This window comes from Clarias gariepinus, chromosome 10 (genome assembly GCF_024256425.1).
Source record: "Clarias gariepinus isolate MV-2021 ecotype Netherlands chromosome 10, CGAR_prim_01v2, whole genome shotgun sequence".
Classification (NCBI taxonomy): domain Eukaryota; kingdom Metazoa; phylum Chordata; class Actinopteri; order Siluriformes; family Clariidae; genus Clarias; species Clarias gariepinus.
This window is the reverse complement of record NC_071109.1, coordinates 14,107,709-14,127,002: the sequence shown is the minus strand read 5'-3', so window position 1 is coordinate 14,127,002 and position 19,294 is coordinate 14,107,709. Positions and strand designations below refer to the sequence as shown.

Sequence of the window (19,294 nt, the reverse complement as noted above, 5' to 3'; positions counted from 1 at the left end):
TTTGATAAAGATTAAGTTTAAATCTTTCTTTTATTTATCTAGAAGATTCTATTGTCTCTTTTTTATGACACTGCTCACTGGCTGGTTAGGTGTTTTCCTATAACTAAAAGGCACTGTGTCCCATATACATCCTGCTTATTATTACCTGCTCTTAACATTTGTTTCTCTACTCTGGTTTGTAAGGCATTCAGGTGTCTTCCTTTTAGTATATTGTCCCATTACTGTTGACATTATTGCTTTTTTCCTTTGATTTTGATAGTTTAATGTTAATATCTATCACTCCTCTATTTATCACTTCTCTAATTTTTCTGCCCTGCATTTCCCTGCAAACCCATGTATGGCAGCTGGCATCCACATACAGTAACATTCAAAGGTTAATACTCCCTCTTTTAATATAATGAAAATAAGCTGTTCATTGCTGAATTGTGACAAAAAGGTTTTTAACTGCACAGTTGCAGGAAAAATGTCATTTTTATTAGTATTTTAGGAAATTTTATTGGAAATTTTGAGAGACAAATTACAGTTAGACATAACACTAAAATAAATACACATCACTACTGCCTCAAACTATACATTTTGGTTAAATAACCATTGGAAGACATACAATTTAAAATGTCTAAAGGCACCAAATTCTTTTAGGTCAAAACATTGTATGTAATCAAAAATAAGACATATCTGGCAGTCAACTAGATCTAGCATTTCTATGGTCCCAACATACAAAAGCCTTTTTTAACTCAACTTAATGGGGCCAAATACAAAAAAATCCAATGTATTAAGAGAACAAGCATTTAATTTTTTTATTATTATTACTTTTAAATAAAAGACAAGGAACAATAAGCTGTCAATCTGTCTTAGAAATTTGTCCATATATTGAAACGTGTGATTTTGTTTTAAGTGCAACAGGAAGTCAGATGCTCCTTTAATCTCACTAAGTGTTTAAGCCTGTAGGTACAATCCAAAAGACAATTACACACTTTGTGACAGAAAATTTGATCTAAACAATGATTTAACATACACACATATAAATATACACACACACCATATATATATATAACACTATATATCCTATAAAATTATGAACAGTCTACTCACTCCTTTTCAGAGACATGCATTTTCTAGCATGACCATTCTGAGCCAGCCTCAGAGACAGGCAAGAACTTCTCCTATTAAAATGAAAGAGAATAATACCACATTCAAGTTAGACAATATTATTGGCATATTATTTCTGCATTTAACAGGCATGTTAAAACAACACTATAGCTGACAGACAGATTACAGCAATGTTTGCTGAGTCTATAAAATGTACTAACTTTTATTTTATTTTATTTTTTTATAAACGTCCTGCACAGTTGAACTTGTGGTGGTATGCTGACATGCACATTCTTTATCCAACAGGTGACAGGAATGTTGGCAAAGCTTCAATAATTTGCACTGGTTTTAACAAGATGGGGGGAAAACTGTCACCTCATAGCCAGACTTGCATAATCCAGCAGTAATAATATAGAGAATAGACAACAATGTCATGCGCCTTACATTTTGGGTAGTGGTTGCTAATTTTTAGAACAGTTTTCAAAGTCAAATCAATACACTGTAAGAACCAAACCATGTCCATTGGTATGAAGAACTTTACATGTATGTACATCGGCATGCACTAATTAGTACTACTGTACATAACATAAATAAAGAGATTAATTTTTCTATAATTTAGTAAGATTATTTCACTTTTTTTATTGATGTTCTAACTTAGAGATGCACCTATGTATTAAATCTTTTTTCTTGCTGAATGATTATTAATGTGACAGATTATTTAAAAGATTCAATAAAAAACCCTTGTCCAATACTTGGTTTTGGCCAGACAAAGTACAAAACCTAAGTCAAGGGTCAAAACTAAATTTTTTCCAACATGGCACTCTCTTTTGATGTGTAAACATGCAGTCCATAAATATAACTAAAATGATGGATCTGAACAAGACTAAAATTCCAAATATACTCAGGTAATCATTACATAATCCATCTGGATTGAGCCATCCATCGGAGCCATCCGGCTCGAAGGATCTCTCTTTGTTCTGATATGTCGTTGTCGCACTGTCACTTTGTTGTTGCTCGTTTGCACGTGCACTTTATGTTGTCTGTTGTCTGTAAAACCTGTAGATAGTCTTCCTTAGTTAGTTAGTTTTAGTTAGTTTTTGTTCATTTATGTTGTAATTTATGTTAGGACTATCTGTCTTGTCTCTGCTAGCCAGCTAACTAGGCCTCTTAGTTAGCTAGTTTAGCTTCTCTGTTAATTTATGTTGTAAGTTTATGTTGCACGTAGCACCTTGGTCCTGGAGGAACGTTGTTTCGTTTCACTGTGTACTAACTGTATATGGTTGAAGTGACAATAAAGACTACTTGAACTTGAACTCATCCCATATAATGCAATCCTATACTGCATGAAGATGCAGCCAAATATCGTCTTATCGTATTTAAATGTAAATATTGTGTGCTGCTTGACTTTTTTTTTTTTTACATCTTATTATAATAACTATCCTAATCTTAACAAAATACATAATTTAAAAACTACGAAAAAATATTTTTTAAAAATACTGACTTTAATTCAATTTATTTTCTTGTATCTTTTCATATGTTGGTATATAGTTTTTGACAGTCATTAAAGGCCTCATCTATATAATATGTTTTGCAAGAGTGTTAAACTGAATTATAAATGTAACATTAATAAAACAGTAGCATAACTATTGTCAGATGGTTTTTGTTTTAATTTAAAGAAACTGAATAATATATCACCTCTTATATCACTCCGTACTGCTACTACTAACTTGTATTCATTTTATTAACCTTACCTCATAGCACCAATTTTCCCCTTTTCCATAAAGAGTTCCACAATAACCCCGTTTTCCTCCGGATAGAGCCTAGCATACAGTGTTCTCTTGTTCACTTTCTCTTTAAACCAAATGACTGCTTCTGTCGACCAGCTCTCGCCATTTACTGGCTTCACCTAGCAAATAAAACATCATGTACACTATGAGTGATGTACTGTATTTATACAGTATATGCACATAACATATGAGACAATGACACCTACATCTGCTAGAGAGACTTGCAGAGCTTGAGCTGGTATTTTAGCAACTTCTCCACAAAGCTCCTTGATATTCCAAAGTGAAAGGCACATAGAATCACCATAGTCAACTCGCCTGATTTCCACTTCAATGTTTTTGATGAATTCATATCTGCTGCACAAGTGATTATTTCCTAAAATAAAATAAAACTAATTAGCATCATTAGAATGCCCCGTTTATTTAAGGCATTTTACCTTGTTTTAGTTCTCACCGCTGTTCATTCCACATATCTTTGTCACCTGGGCACGGCACCACAACTCTTGTTCAGCGTTCCATGCCATTACATAAGCACCAATATCTGGGATGCAATTAAGTTCAGCGTAGGACCTAGTGTCTTTCTTTCTGTTTTTTTTTTTTTTTTTTTTGGGGGGGGGGGGGGGGGGGGGTATAAATAAAATACATTAGCAAACAGTAAGAAGGTAAAAACATAAGTATAAAACCAAAATTACTACTGTACTTACGCCATAATACCAGACAGTTCCTGAAGGCTGTTATCCTTACGCTGTATATAGAAATATCTTGGACTGACCACATGGGTAACAACAACAGGCATCTCTTCAAATTTTTTAATCTGAAATTTAGGTATTCCTACTCCATCCACTGACCTGTTTAATGCCACTTCAAGCTCACTTTGGTGCTTCATCTGTTTCGAAGCCATTGATTCATTTCTTGAGTCATTGCTCTGAGTAAATGAGTCCAGGATACAGAAGTCTTTATAATCAGCAGAAGACAAACTGTCATCAGCTGTAGAAACTTGTAATGAGTTTTTTACCTCTGTGGAAATATACCCAATATCCCACAACTCAGATCTTGTGGCAGTGATACAACTATAAGTCACAGACCCTGCATTGTTGCTTTTTACTTTAAAGATGGATACAGAATTATTTAGCTCATAAATGGCCGGCTTCTTGTGCGTACTTTGTAATGCTGTGAACCCCTGATCCATACTTGTTACAGTTTTGCTTTTCGTCAACACCGAAGACCCCTTTTCAGAGCCTGATAAACTCAACTGTACCACATTGCTTTTTGTTTTTAGAAAATGTATGAGCTGAGAAGAGGTCTGTTTCTGGTGGTTAATTGTAAGGTAATTTCCAACTTGGTGATCAGATAAGGTTTTGGTAACATTTTGAATGTGAGACTCTTTAGTTTTCCTTTGAGATCCTGTTCCAGGAATGTCCAAAGGCATACAATACTTGTCATTTTCCATTTCAGACACTTTTGTTTGCTGGTTCAAAAAGACTCAAGTTTTAAATACCTTTAGTTGCTCCAGTTATTTGCAAAACTTTTGCAACAAAGCTTGCCACAATGACACTTTATAGCAAGGTCCCAAACCTCAAAAACAAGTAAAACAAATAATCCAATCCAACCACTCAAGTACCTGAACTGGAACATGCATTGCGATGACAGGCTAGTAGTGTGAGATGCATGTTCATTCTCTGAGAGCCTGAAACCAAAGATAATATTAATTAGTTTTGTAAACAGCACTTATTATGCTAAACACTAAAACACCTGAGAATTACACGGTAAGTGACAGGACTAAAAACATACTTGCAATGGTGTTTTATAAACTGGTCAATACTATGGTTCCAGAAAAGGTCAACAAATGCATACAGAAATAAGGAAAAATAGGCTAGTGATTGAATTATTAATAGACAATTATAGCACAAAGCAATTATAGTTTAAAAGAATTAGTCATTTTGTCTACTGCAGTTATGTTTGAATCAGGGTTGAACCATGTTCTCACTCAATTCAAACTTAAGTTAATTTAAAACTTTGTTGTAGACAGTTCACAGCTGTCTTTCTGTTGAGGCACTCACTCATTAACTACCAACTAGACTATTACATGCTTTCTCCCAGACATGAGGCCAGACGCCTATATCTTTTCTTTCTGCTGTTCACAGACAGCACACTCGGAGGAAAGCTCTACCTGCCAACTCTGCTAAGTTCACAGACACCCATGACTGGCTAATGTTGCCATGATTGATATGAGAGTGCAGGGTATTCCATCAAATAATCCATGCACAAAATGCTAAAGAATGCACAGTACTTGTTTTGAAAGTTACACCTGCCCTGAGACAGTCATAGAATTTGTATCAAAATATTAATTAAAATAGCACTTAGATTTCAAGAACCACCTACAATAGCATTTTTCTCTTGTTCCTTCTTGATGATCAAATTGCATATCAGAATCCATTTTTTTGTACGATTTTGTTGACCTTCAAATGTTGAAATGCAAATATTTTTAAATATTTTTTTAAAAATCACCTTGCCGATGGGGTTATCGCCATAAACATTCTGTAGCTTAATGCCTTCGCAAGTTGGGTTCAGTTATGGTGCAAATGTATCACTTGTAATGGAGACTATGTTGGGTAGTGCCTGTGTATAATGTGAAAAGTTACTCTACCAACATATCGAATTTGAATTAGCAAAGTCAGTGGATTAAATAATTATGCCCACTTTTATGTTACTTTTGGCCTTGACATTTTTATTCAACCTGTTTTAAACAATACAAGCAGTTATGCACTGAAGTTGTGTCCTACAATATGCATCAACAAGCTGTTTCCTAACAACATGGTATACTGAGGGTATGTCCCATTTTGTATTTTTATGTTCATCTTTTTCAGTCTTTTCAGTCATGATTGTGTGTGCCACCCTAACCATGGCAACACTGTTACTTATATTATTAGAGTAAAACAAATGAATTTCAAAGTTATATACTCAGCAAAAAAAGAAACATCCCTTTTTCAGGACTGTGCATTTTAACAATAATTTTGTAAAAATCCAAATAACTTTACAGATCTTCATTGTAAAGGGTTTAAACAATGTTTTCCATGCATGTTCAATTAACCATAATCAATTAATTAACATGCACCTGTGGAATGGTCGTTAAGACCTTAACAGCTTACAGAAAGTAGGCATTTAAGGTCACAGTTCTAAAAACTCAGGACACTAAAGAGACTTGTCTACCGACTGTGGAAAAACCCAAAGAAAGATGCCCAGGGTCCCTGCTCATCTCCGTGAACGTGCATTAGGCATGCTGCAGGGAGGCATGAGGACTGCTGATGTGGCTAGGGCAATAAATTGCCATGTCCTCACTGTGAGATGCCTAAGACAGCGCTACAGGGAGACAGGAAGGACAGCTGATCATTCTCGCAGTGGAAGACCACGTGTAACAACACCTGCACAGGATCGGTACATCCGAATATCACACCTGCGTGACAGGTACAGGATGGCCACAACAACTGCCCGAGTCACACCAGGAACACACAATCCCTCCATCAGTGCTCAGACTGTCTGCAATAGGCAGTCCATGAGGAGGAGATGCACTGCAGTACTTCAAGCAGCTGGTGACCACACCAGATACTGACTGGTACTTTTGATTTTGAGCCTCCCTTCATTCAGGGACACATTGTAAAACATTTTTAGTTTATGTTTTATGGTGTTGATTCTTTTTGTGTTCATACAAATATTTACACATTAAGTTTACTAAAAGTAAAAACAGTTGGAAGTCAGAGGATGTTTCTTTTTTTTTCCTAGAAAGTGTGTTCTTAAGTGGCAAATAAGATTTGTGGTAAAAATGCACCAAGGTACTTGCAATCCAAATGATTATGAAAAATATATGTAGTATATTTTTCTCACTAGAGCAACTTGGCTCCAGTTGTCAATCTTGATTTCTCAATTTTATTAAAACAAAACACCTAAAACATATATACAATAAAATAAAAAAAAAAAAAACTGATGCGATGAATTCTAAGCAGTCACAAAGAGAGCCTGGAGGGAACGGAAATTTGCTAGGGACCATAAAGTCTTTGAAGCAATGAAAAAAACTTCAGGTGGTCTGAGTCCAGAGCCATGGGTGATTCAGGGTCAGAAGGCAAAGCGATGCACCAGTCAGGTCCTACTGTACTGTACACGCCTCTTGAGGTAACGTTAGTTTTATTAACTCAGTCAGTCTGGTCTAGGCTTAGCATTAGCAACAGTGTGCCAATTAAATAAAGTCAGCTGACTAATTGAACGTGCTGGTTAATCCGTTCAAAGTTTAATTTTCTTTCATGATGGCATAGCCAATATTACTATTTAAAATGTGCATGTTTTAAAGTTGTAGTTTTTTTTGGGGGCCGGGAAGTAAAGTTTTTTTTTTTTTTTTTTTACATATTACAGACATTTAAAGGTGGTAAATTTAAAGCATTCAGTTACCTGACTCTCTTGCATCTTCTTCTTCTTTTTCTGTCTGCTGTTTCCTTTCAGAGGTCGCTACAGAAAGTTATCTAGTGAAGTTGATAGATTATAGTGTTTACAGATCTTTCCAGAAGCAATATCGCTAATTCCAGCTTCCTGCCCTCCTTAGTTACGCCATATCCTCCAGCCGGAGGTGAAACAGCGTAATATCTACCAGCTAAATAATCATTTGCTGCCCTGATAGTGGTCGTGTTTTATTTCTGTTCTCAGCACACTGCAGGGAACTGGTCAGTGTTAGTGGCCTGAACGCGTGTTTGAGCAGTGTCCAGCAACGTCACATTGCCACGTGATTAGTCGTTGGTCATACGCGGGTCAATATTACTGCAAAATGCCTTCTTGTTTTTTCATTATAAAAAAGTGTATATTTTCCATTCAGCTTCGTATTAATGTTAAGTAGACTATTAGAAATGCATGTTGGTCAAGCTCCAGCACTTTTTTTTTTTTTATAAAACGGAATTTTATTTTTTAAAATAAAATGTAAACAGCAGACGTACAAAAAATTGCTAAATATTTACCCTGTCATTGACTAATTCAAAGTACAGTAAATACAGTTTAATCGCATAATGATTATAAAAATTGAGATTTTTCAGAATGAAATATTGTCCCTTTTTAATTGAACAATTATTTTAGTTAATGGGAAAATGTGGATTGTCCAAAAACTATGTGCAGATAATCATTCCTAAGAAGTCAACTACCAACCATAGAATTGGGACAAAACAGTTTTTTATTTTTTTTTATTTGACAAATGGATAAATAAATAAAAATGTTAATTTCCAGAAAACTATTTTCTTGAAAACATTAATTTCATCCAAATACCTTTTGTGTGTGTGTGTGTGTGTGTGTGTGTGTGTGTAAATGTTACGTTATTGTTTCGAAATTCAGTAATGCACCTTTTAATAGAATTTAATTAGTATACTACAGTCATGTGTAATTCTATAGGGTTTTTTCTTGTATAAAAAACATAAAAATCATAAGATCGTAGTGGGTCTTATTATTGGGCAAATACAATCTCAGACAACATGTAACTTTTACAGTACATAACAACAACAACAAAAAAATCATCTGGGCAATCATAAGTATCTCCATTATTCAATAGTTTGTAAATCCATCATTATCAATAGTAATTTAAAGTAAATGTTAACTTTTTCTTGCATTGTTTTGGTCCATTCTTCCTTACAAAATTGCTTTAGTTCATGAAGGTTTTAGGGTATTGGCTTATGCACAGCTCTTTAAAGATCCCGCCACATTATTTTAATTGGGTTGACAATAAAACTTTAACTAGGCCATTCCAAAACCTTGATTCAATTGTTTTGGTAAATTTATTGGTGTGCTTTTGATTATTATCCTGTAGCAAGAATACATTTTTGACAAGTTTTATCTGTTAGACAGGTGGCCTCATATTTGCCTCTAGAATATTCTGGTATACAGATGGTTGACTCAATGACTGCAAGGTCCCCATCCAGGTCCTGTGGCTGCAAAAAAAAAAAAAAAAAAAAAAAAAATCATCACCATTTCACCGCAGTGGGTATGAAATGTTTCTGCTGAAATGTTGTTTAGATTTCGACCCTGGGCAATAAGGAATTCCAGCAATTCCACTTTGGCTCAAAAGCTTAGTAAAATCTAATCATAAATAAACAACAACACAGCAATGATTAATAGTGAAAGTAAGAGCACTTTGGCATACACAATGTGAGGAGAACTCAAGCGTTTAGGACTAAACAGCTACAGTATGTAGCATTAAGAAAACAACTCATCAATGAGGCTAGTTGAGAAAAAAAAAGGCTTCAATATGCTACAGAGCAATAAGAATGGACTGTGGAGCATTGGAAAAAGGTCATGTGGTCAGGTCCAGATTTATCCTGTTCCAGAATGTTGGATGCATCAGGGTAAGAAAAACGGTAGAATGAGTATCCACTTATAATATATAGTGCCTATGTATGCCTGTGGAGGCAGTGCTATGATCTGGGGTTGCTTCTGTTGGTCAGGTCAATATTAAGCAATGTTATGTGCCCAAAAAATGAGGTCAGCAGACTGCCTCAACATACTGAGTGAACAGGTTTTTATGTCAATGTTTTTTTTTTTCCTTCTCTGGGCATATTTCAAGATGATGATGATGCCAGGATTCATGATTTTAAATTTATGAGAGTACTTCAGGGAGCATGTGATGACATTTTCTCACATGGATTGGGACAGAGTCCAGGCCCTAACCCAATTGAGAATCTTTAGGATGTGCTCCCATCCCATCCCATTATCAATACATCAATTTCATTACATATTACATAGAATAAGAGCAAAATAAATTTTAAAAAAAGGTTAAAATAAAACTGTCATTCTTAATTTAAGCACTGTAAAAAGAAAAGAATTGTACTTGCATGTTACACAAGTGTTATTCGTGAAAGGAAAAAAATAAATGGTTATTTCTGTAAAAAGAGAAAGGGCTTAAATTACTCAAAAGAAACAAAGATTTGAATGCTATACTGTGCAGAAGAAAAAGACTCTAAGGGTTGGTTTAATATTGACATATTGCTCACTCATTCACTTAGATTTGCAAAAATGATAAATAATCTGGTTGCTTTTATGTCTAATCTGCTTACTGGGTAATTTTTATAGGTTATGGTAACATTAAAAAAGCCTGTTCTATGGAGTTTGAAGCATTTGCCAATAAATACATGGATTTCATTATACTTTGAATTTTTAGCAGACTGTGCGAATGTCTATAGAGCAAAGAAGAGCACATTCAGTAGATATGAACATAACACAATTTGCCTAATTATTAGACGTACAGTATTGTGGTTAGACATGCACTTCTGGATCTGTTGGTAAAAATATATATTGTTTCAGTACTTTATGACTACCATCATATTAACTGGGATTCTTTTTTAAAACCTATACCAGGGCTATGTTGCTGGGGTGATTGCTGCTTCACAACATGATGCACTTAGAGAACAAATGGTGTGGCAAAGAAGGTTACTTTCTCTTCAATTGACACAGCTATTTACTGTATCACTCTCCCTTCTTCTTATTTACAGCTTTAAATAAATCTGTCTCAAACTACTTCTTGTTTGATGGTTGACAGCTTATATATATATATATATATATTCGTTTATTCTATATTCTATCATAGGGTTCATCTGTCGCTTGCATTTAAATACCTCACATGACAACATTATTCCTTTACAATCCAATAGGTTGTTGGGTCATGGTGTCCATGTAGATCACTTTTAAATTGGATCAATCAGCAGCCACAAACATGAATATCAAGTGATGGACAGGAAATTTGAAGAATTACAAAATGCACAAAACAAACCATGCTTAAAAAAAAAAAAAAAAATTGGCCACAGATCGCACGGTGGTGTAGTGGTTAGCACTGTCACCTTGCACCTCCAGGGTCCGGGTTCGATACCTTGCCAGGCTCAATTCCCAGATCCTTGTGCATGGAGTTTGCAAATTAGGCTAATCAGTGTTCTGATAATGTTTATTATATGTAGGTAAAGGTCAGTGGGCCAGGTGGAAAGCTTTGGTACGCCACCGTTGGCCTGTGAACTGCCTGTAGAGTAGACTGGCTTTAGAGGGTCAAACAAACCCACGAGAGCACAGTGTCTTAAAAAGGTGTTAAAAGCTCATATCCTTACATAGACAATGGAAATAATTATTTTTGGAAGACTGTTTCTGATTTTTAAAAAAGTTTGGCATTAAGGTTTTGTGACTGTAAAACTATTTGTAATAAATAGGTTTTTAACAGATAACAGTAATCATGATGTTAAAATGATTATCACATCAGGTAAGTACTTGGCAAGTATCTGGCGTGGTCAATTCATGTCCTGACAACCATGTTGAATCACTTGAATGAGCATGGGATACTTGTTTAAGCATATATTCTTGCAGGCTGGATAAGGTGCAAATAGGTTGGCCTCAATGCCAAATTGAATATTATTCTATTAAATTCTGCTCTAACTTAAACATATGCATTCAAATAGATTGTTTTGCAGCACATCCTATGCTCAGACCCCTAAGAATGTATGTATTCTGAACCTGAGTATATGGTCATTTTCAAACCTGTACTTCATTTAAACTTGTCCAAATAAATGGACCAGTTTTTGAACTTGAATGAAACACTAAATATACATTCTCATTATACATTATCTGACTGCGACCATACCTAACTGTTAGTCTCCTCTTCTGTTCTCCCCTCTCCTGTTCTCTCTTCTCGTCTCTTTCTTCCCTCTCGCTTCCCCTTTCACTCTTTCTCTCTCTCTGTCGAGCTACACATGTCGTTCCTGAGCTGCCAGTGATCCAGACTCCCTCTGCCCTCCAGACCTGTCAGACCCATCCTGGTGTCCCGCTTCTGGTTGGGGATCTCGTTGCGTGTATGTCTCTTTGGGATGTGTCTGGTGTCTGGTGATGGTTTCACTCTACCATAAAGACGGTTCTGGCTTCGACTGGTGTTCACAGCTGTTTCTCTGAGGACTTGACTTGGCTGCAGTTGCTCAATAGGTCAAGTCAATTGTCTCTAATAACTACCTGGACTCCATATACATCAATTAACATCAACTGTTATAGCTGAACTGCCTGCCATATACTGTAACACACTGTATAAATGCAGATCATTTCCTGCTTTCTGTTTCACCCAGATGAGGATGGGTTCCCTGTTGAGTCTGGTTCCTCTCAAGGTTTCTTCCTATTACCATTTCAGACCTTACCATATAGACTTAAATAATTATTTTGATTGTGTAAAGCTGCTTTGTGACAATGACAATTTTTAAAAGCGCTATACAAATAAAATTAAATTGAAAGCGATTCCCCTTAATTTAGTGTCGTTTCCCTGAATGTTTTCTAGTTTACTCACAGGCGAAGAGGCTTTCCAGGATAGGCAATTTCCTGAGTAAATCCAAAGTACATACTGTAGGTGTTGTATACACCATCTGGTACTTCATAATCATTTGCAAGTTGTATGGAAATCCGGTGAAACACAACAGAGGGAAACGAAACATATGTAACAGGCAGAGATGTTGCTGTTATTGCCCTCCCCTTTTAGCCACTGTAGCTCTTCTATTTGGCCTGTGCCAGTAGCAGATGAATGGCTAACTATTTTAGTAGCAGAGGCTCTATTGTTTCATAAATGGCTGCCGTGTTGGGCAGGAGTGTAGGTCTATGGAATTTCTGTGCTGGCTTCTGTCCTGTGAATCCATTATAAAAGGTATGTTCTTCTTATTAAGTATTCATTTTGTTTCTGCATGCCTAGCTTCTGTATTTAAATTTGTGTTCATAAGTTGTGTTAAGAAAAACAAACAAAAAAAATTGTAGCGTTTTACCGCCGGAAAGGATGTTGGAGAGACGAGTGAGCTTAATTGCTGTCCAATGCAATGGCTGGGAGTTCTATATTTAACACACAGCATGTATAGCATGAGCAGCACATTCACACGAGAACCATATCCAATTCAGCCTTGACATAAACCAGCGCACATTTAACAGGTCACACACAGTCTAACACACAAACCTGGCCGAAGCCACTAACCCGAACACCATATATATACACACACACATATATATATATATATATATAAACTTGTTCTCCCTCTGTTAGTGTATATTTATATGTCCCCTACACAGTGTCAAATATTTTCAAGCTCTTTTCCACTCCTTATATGGCAATACTTTCCATATCCCATGTCCAGATAGATATTCCTGCAACTTCCTCTCTTTGTGGGTTCCAAACATTACAGTACATTTGTTCTTTGATGTAATAGATGTACAGTAAGTAACACAAGGCATTTGATTAAAAAGTTACATACTCTCTTATTCTGTTAATAAACCAGAGAGAACCCATTCACTCTCAAATGTAACACCATTTATATATGATGCATTATGAACTAAAGTGATAACTTACACATACATCCTGTTGTTGGTTTGAGTAGGTAAAACTTAATTTCTGTTGTAATTAACTCAGATTGCGCAAAAGGTCTGCAAAGCTGAGCTACTTGAGTGCTGCGCTCCTGGAGGGCTGTGATTGGTCGAATGGTGAGGTCGCATCTGATTGGCTAAAAAGTACGAGTGGCCTACGTTGCTGCCAGCAAAGTCTCAAAAACACACAAATCCAGGGCGATTCACACACGAAAGACGATTTTCACATTCACAGTTCATGATACACTCGTGAACGTTAAACATTCAAACAAGAATTTTGTTTTTGTACACAGTTGTACATCTATGAATTGTGTTTTGCATTTGTGAAACGTATATTACAGTATACTATAAGTTTATTATATGTATATGTTCTGCACGTGAGTTGTTTTTTTGTGAATATATATTTTTTTCATGCATGTGAATTGGGTTCCACTAATATGGCGCCTGGCTCCGCTCCTTGGCTTCAGTCCAGTATAGGCAGAAATGACCTGATGTCGGTTGCTGTGTACTGCTCTCTGTTTACTGCTTGCTGCTATAAAAATGCTGCGCCATGACGGAAATGATATGCAAATTAGTGAGTGACGCCATTTAATGACCTTTAATGAATTTTTTCGAATTTTTTTTTTTCGAAAACAGTTGGCAGCTATAATCATCATTCAGCACTCTTTTTCTGACTGCCATGTTGATTGTAAAGGTGCTGTGAGTTTTGCATACAATATGTCAATACTTATTTGATGGTGAACACATTGGGTCTACTACTATAGTTTTATTTTTATTAATAAGTAAGCAGTTATACAGTATTATTTCAACATGCGCTAAATAGTTGTGTAATTTAATGTTAGTAGTTTGTAATTATCTTCTGCTGCATTAATTGTATTTTTTTCTTTAAGATGTATTAAAAAGGCCTTAAATATAATTTAATTTGTACTTTGAAAAATGTGCAGATACCCTGTTACAAAGTGTTTTCTGTTCACTTATTTAAACTTGTTGAAAACTCTGCAATGAAGGTTTCCTCAAATCCGAGAGTTTGTCTTCTTTAGTTTAATTTTGGCATTTGGCTTCTTTCTAATGGAAACTATCAGACTCACTCCTATTTAAGGTGACCAGGTGTACAGTCAGTTTAGACAACGAATACAGTAAAGAAAATCACAACCATAGCAGTACAGTTTCTTGCCCACCTCAGTCTTGGGCTTTTTGCTCATTCTGTATGAAGGGATTACTTGCATTCTGGAAAAAAAAAACGTGAAGATGCTCTAATAGACAAATAATTAATACATTTTATTTTATTTTGACTGATGAAAGGCAGTAGGTAAGGTCCTAATAAAAAAAGGTTTTCGGTTCAGTGAAAATAGAGAATGTTATTGCAAAAAAAAAAAACTTTAAACATCAAGTGTTTAATGCAAGCTCTGAACAAGCAGAATATCACTTAAATATTATATTTAAAACTTCTACACTGGATTGCTTTTTATTTTCACTATATTTCAAGCATTTAACATAACATTAAAAAACGTGTGTACGTTTTTTTTTGTTTGTTTTTTTTACATATTATCTGTTACATATTATAGATTCCCCCTCCCCCCATCCCAAAAAGTCCTTGGGAATACAACAAATATAATGTTTGTTTTTTTCCTTCTGTTTCCTGTAACACCAAATTCTTAGACCAATGCTTAGAATAATACATACAGATTTTGCCCTTCACCATTCATTTTTTTAATTGCATCTCATTAAAAAGTGCAAATATCCATCTTTAGCATACTTTAACAAAAACACCAAAATTGAATCAAGATAACACTAGTCAAGATTACTGAGACTCCAAGTTAATTACCAATGATTAGTAAATCCTCCCAGGTGGTAGCAGCTAAAATGCAGAACATCTCTCCCCCTTGTCAGTAGGGCTCTTTCTCGACAAATTCAATCTGGGCTTAAAGGAATGCTCTGATATGAGCTGATTGATTTCATTTTGCTTGTAGGGAGACAGCATTTGAGTAAGCCAAGGTCCTTGTGGATCCCCTTCCGGTTTCTGCATGTAACGGGCACATGCTCTACCTACCAAATACAGCACCTCAGCAATGTTTAGCAAAACACAAACACCAGACACCACCAGCATGAAGACAGTAAAGATGGTCTTCTCTGTTGGACGAGAAACGAAGCAGTCCACCGTGTTAGGGCATGGATAAGAATCACACTTAACAAGACGCACCATTTTAAAATCAGGGTAAATTAAATAAAATATGTACAAGAAGGTCACTTCTAAAATTATGCGAAAAATTATGCTTATCATATATGTCCACCAAAGTGCCCCAGTAATCTTGAATTTCTGATTCTTTAATTGTTCAAAGTCCTTTGTGCCACCTCGTCCTGATAATTTAAGGATCTTTTTGTCGACGTGTCTGCGGTGAGCAACATGCATAGCTACCAGCAGTGCTGGTGTTGAGACGAGAATCAGTTGCAGGGCCCAGAGACGGATATGAGAAATTGGGAAGAACTGGTCATAACACACACTGTTGCAACCAGGCTGCTGGGTGTTGCAGGTGAAGCCAGACTTCTCATCGCCCCACACACTCTCGGCAGCCACTACTAAAACCATAATGCGAAAGATGAAGATGACAGAGAGCCAGATCCGGCCAATGCCTGTTGAATGCCTATTTACACCGCTGATTACGGCGTAAAAAGACGCCCAATTCATTTTTGATTCCAGGTCTATGAAAGAAAGAGGTAATTAAAAATTCAGAATTCGTTTTGACATATTCTAATAATTTGCCCTAAATGTAAAACATACAATCAACAACAGCCAGACATACCCAGGTAGAAGCTAAAAGGTAGTTAATGTAAGCCCTTTGCATTAATAAAAAACTCAAAGTTTACCAGGTCAGCCCGTGGTGTAAGCAGCATAAGCCTTTCCAGGTCCAAAAATATCGACCATCAGGTACAGTCTTGACATTTGGACACTTTGGGCATTTGGACACTTTGTGCAATTTGTGTGTGCCCTGGAGCTGAATAAAAGAGCATGGGCGATGCTCTATTGCCACATGCTGTCACCTGATGCAAAAAGAAAAGCCAATCGCAATATTTTGGGAAGGCCATGTGACAGCCTCTCCAACTCTATAAAAAGCTGTATTAGCAGTATTTAAAGCACCTAACCAGATCTACTACAATACGTCTCTCATGTAGCTAGGATATACAGTAGAGGGAGTATGGAAATAAAATGCAATATACAAAACAATTTGAAATGAATATATATATATATGTATATTACTGGCTCATAATTACTGGCTCAGCTTCTAAAATAGATGCTCTAATCATTAAATTAAAAAGATATATTAAGTCAGTTACCTTCAGCAGTGGTGGTACACAAATATGTCCAGAAAAGGGTTGAAAAACTGCACTAAATGGCTCAGTAAAGAACACCATGCCATTTAGAAATGCAAATGTTTTCCTCAACACTAGCCGATGCCCTGCACCATAGAAGTCATATGCTCTTATATAAGCCATTAACATACAATGGTGGCCCTTATTGAGGCTAACAAGACTTGAATTCAGTTCAAATGCCTCAAGTTCCGCCTACCCAAGGGAAAAGAATGAATCTGTGTGGACACAAAGGCATCAGCAACATTATTTATTGTGCCTGGCAGCCTAAGGGAAAGAAAAACTCTCTTTGAACTGATTGACTTGTGAATGAATGTTTTAAAAGACAACACCGCCCTATGATTAATCACTGAATTATAATAATGGTTTGACTGTATGCATAGTCCAAAAAATTTTTTATAACTCTGACAAGATGTATATATTATAATAATGTAATTACTTTGTGCTGGATTTCAAATGGTAATAAAAGTTTGTAAAATTTATCCTTTTGTTACAAATGTACATTACTATATTATAAAGATCTTGAGTGAAATTATTTTAGTTATAAAGATTATTAAGTGAAGCTTTAGGTCTAATGTCAAAGTAAGGTTATTCAGTGTTAAAAGAATGAAACTTGAGCATCGATTTTAGCAATTGGCTAACCAACTGAGAGCATCCACAGCTATCCATGTGGGGACTTTTTTTTGCTTGTATAAATAACTATTCTTGCCTGACAAATAAAAGTTACACTTGAATTCCTTTCTCTGTATGTATTGTGCTTTGATAAAAAAGTAAAGTTTACGATTTAAATAAGCGAATAGTTAAGAGTGTTTGGTTAGAAAATGGATGCAGCGAACTTATCACTTATGTCAAAAAATATATGAAAGAAAGCATAAATAAATGTGTTCAAAGTTTGTTTAAACTGTTGTTGCATCATTAAAAAAATTGACAATAGACATCACAGCTATGTTTAATAGCGAAATAAGAGAATTTCCACACACTTAATGCAACGAAAACATAAGAAAAACAATTCTAGACAGCTTAATTAGGGAAAAGGGTTTAAGTGGAAGCCCAAAGATTGGATTTTGGAACAATGTAAAACTGTTGTATGGTCCACATGTACTGTATATCCAGAGCAGTGAGTGTGTCAGGGTAAGATGGGACTCTAGCCTCTGGAGGCAGTCAAGGGGTTGCTTCAGTTGAACAGGTCTAGGCTCAGCAGTTGTTACGTGGGAATAAAATGAAGTCAGCTGACTACCTGAATGTACTGAATGACCAGCTTATTCTACCAATAGATTTTTTCTTCTCTGTTGGCATGGGCATCTTTCCGGACAACAATGCCAATATTCATCAGGATCTAATGGTTTTATGGTTCTGGGAGCATGGAAAAATATTTTTTATGCCCTAAACTTACTGAAAGTTTTAAGGATGTGCTGCAAAAAAACTTTTACGTTACTTTATATCAATCTTTTAGTGAATGCTGGCTTATATGGTGTTTACCACTTTGGTCAACCTAACTTAACCCAAAGCGTGTGCCATGGTGTGTTAACTCTTTTATGTAACTATGTTGTTTAGTTTAAATCTGATATACACTACACAATTTTAGACAGGAATTTGTATAGAATTCAAAATCGTGCTTAGTCTGTTCTAGCCTGCACCAGTCAGCACAAGTTGCAGCCAGTTGGCATGGCACTTTGGCACAGCAGCCTATAAGTGCATAAGAGGTGCAGACTTGAAGCAGCAAGTGTGTTAATAGAACAGATGGAAACAAACTCATCCTGACCTGATTTGGAGTATATCAAACATGTTTAATTTTTCAGAGCCGATTCAATCACCAAGCCAAGGAAGTACACACTGTCAATAATCAATGAATAATCATGCACAAGATAGTCTTTGTAAAATTCATCGATATAAAACAAACAAAAAAAAATGAAATATCTGTTTCTAAAACTAAAATTATTAAAAAAAACAAACAGATAAGGAGCATTCACATTCTATTTTTGTTTATTTTCTTATTGGATGTAATAAGGCAGCACTGTCGCCTTGCACCTAAAGGGTCTGGTTCCTCATCTCTGTGTTCATGGAGTTTGCATGTTCTCCCTGTGCTTGGTGGGTTTTCTCTGGGTACTCCGGTTTCCCCCCACAGTCAAAAGATATGCAGGTTAGGCTAAATGGCTTTCCCAAATTGATCATAGTGTGTGAATGTGTATGTGTGTGTTGCCCTGCGATGGATTGGCACCCTGTCCAGGGTGTACCCTGCCTTGTGCCCAAGACTCCTTGGATACGCTCCAGACCCCCCATGACCCTGAATAAAAAATTCAGGTATAGAAGCGGTATAAAAAAGCAGTATAGAAGATGAGTAAGTGAGTGGATGTAATAATTGTATCCAAGACCTGCTTCTTCACATTATGTATTATATTTAATATAACACATAATGTATTATATTTGATATTTTATTATTTATTATTAATTTCTTTTATGCCATTTAAGGAAGCCAAACATGTAACCTTCACTGTACTTAAACCAGCCTGGAAAGGAGGGTCAATCAGCTGCATGAGGCATTTTAGGGGTAGGGCTTTTACACATTGAAAAGAAAGAACAGTGCCAAGAGCGGAAAATGAGCTTCTGTGAGCTTAACAAAAGCAGCTAAGCATTTTAATAATAATTTCCATATAAAAAGGGTAACCAAGTTC

At 35.9% G+C, this 19,294-nt stretch overlaps 2 protein-coding genes across 7 annotated transcripts; both read right to left on the bottom strand.

Annotated features, from left to right (window-relative positions):
- Positions 1 to 275: 275 nt before the first annotated feature.
- Positions 276 to 7,587, bottom strand: LOC128531475 (tudor domain-containing protein 1-like). Of its 5 annotated transcripts, XM_053505332.1 has the most exons (8): positions 7,314 to 7,587; positions 4,495 to 4,560; positions 3,578 to 3,890; positions 3,328 to 3,458; positions 3,083 to 3,249; positions 2,841 to 2,995; positions 1,093 to 1,163; positions 276 to 942 (listed from the first exon to the last, which is right to left on the bottom strand). In XM_053505332.1, the coding sequence occupies exons 2-8, from the start codon at positions 4,547 to 4,549 to the stop codon at positions 929 to 931; spliced, it is 906 nt and encodes a 301-aa protein (XP_053361307.1). In that variant the 5' UTR covers positions 4,550 to 4,560; positions 7,314 to 7,587; the 3' UTR covers positions 276 to 928. The 5 variants fall into 5 exon arrangements, with proteins under 5 accessions (XP_053361307.1, XP_053361309.1, XP_053361308.1 ...); XM_053505330.1 differs by having other exon boundaries at positions 281 to 942; positions 3,578 to 4,560; XM_053505331.1 differs by lacking the exon at positions 7,314 to 7,587 and adding an exon at positions 5,382 to 5,605 and having other exon boundaries at positions 281 to 942; positions 3,578 to 4,560.
- Positions 7,588 to 14,812: 7,225 nt separating this feature from the next.
- Positions 14,813 to 16,709, bottom strand: gjb1b (gap junction protein beta 1b). Of its 2 annotated transcripts, XM_053505811.1 has the most exons (3): positions 16,590 to 16,709; positions 16,122 to 16,295; positions 14,813 to 15,956 (listed from the first exon to the last, which is right to left on the bottom strand). In XM_053505811.1, the coding sequence occupies exon 3, from the start codon at positions 15,940 to 15,942 to the stop codon at positions 15,115 to 15,117; it is 828 nt and encodes a 275-aa protein (XP_053361786.1). In that variant the 5' UTR covers positions 15,943 to 15,956; positions 16,122 to 16,295; positions 16,590 to 16,709; the 3' UTR covers positions 14,813 to 15,114. The 2 variants fall into 2 exon arrangements, with proteins under 2 accessions (XP_053361786.1, XP_053361787.1); XM_053505812.1 differs by lacking the exon at positions 16,122 to 16,295.
- Between the last annotated feature and the right edge of the window lie 2,585 nt (positions 16,710 to 19,294).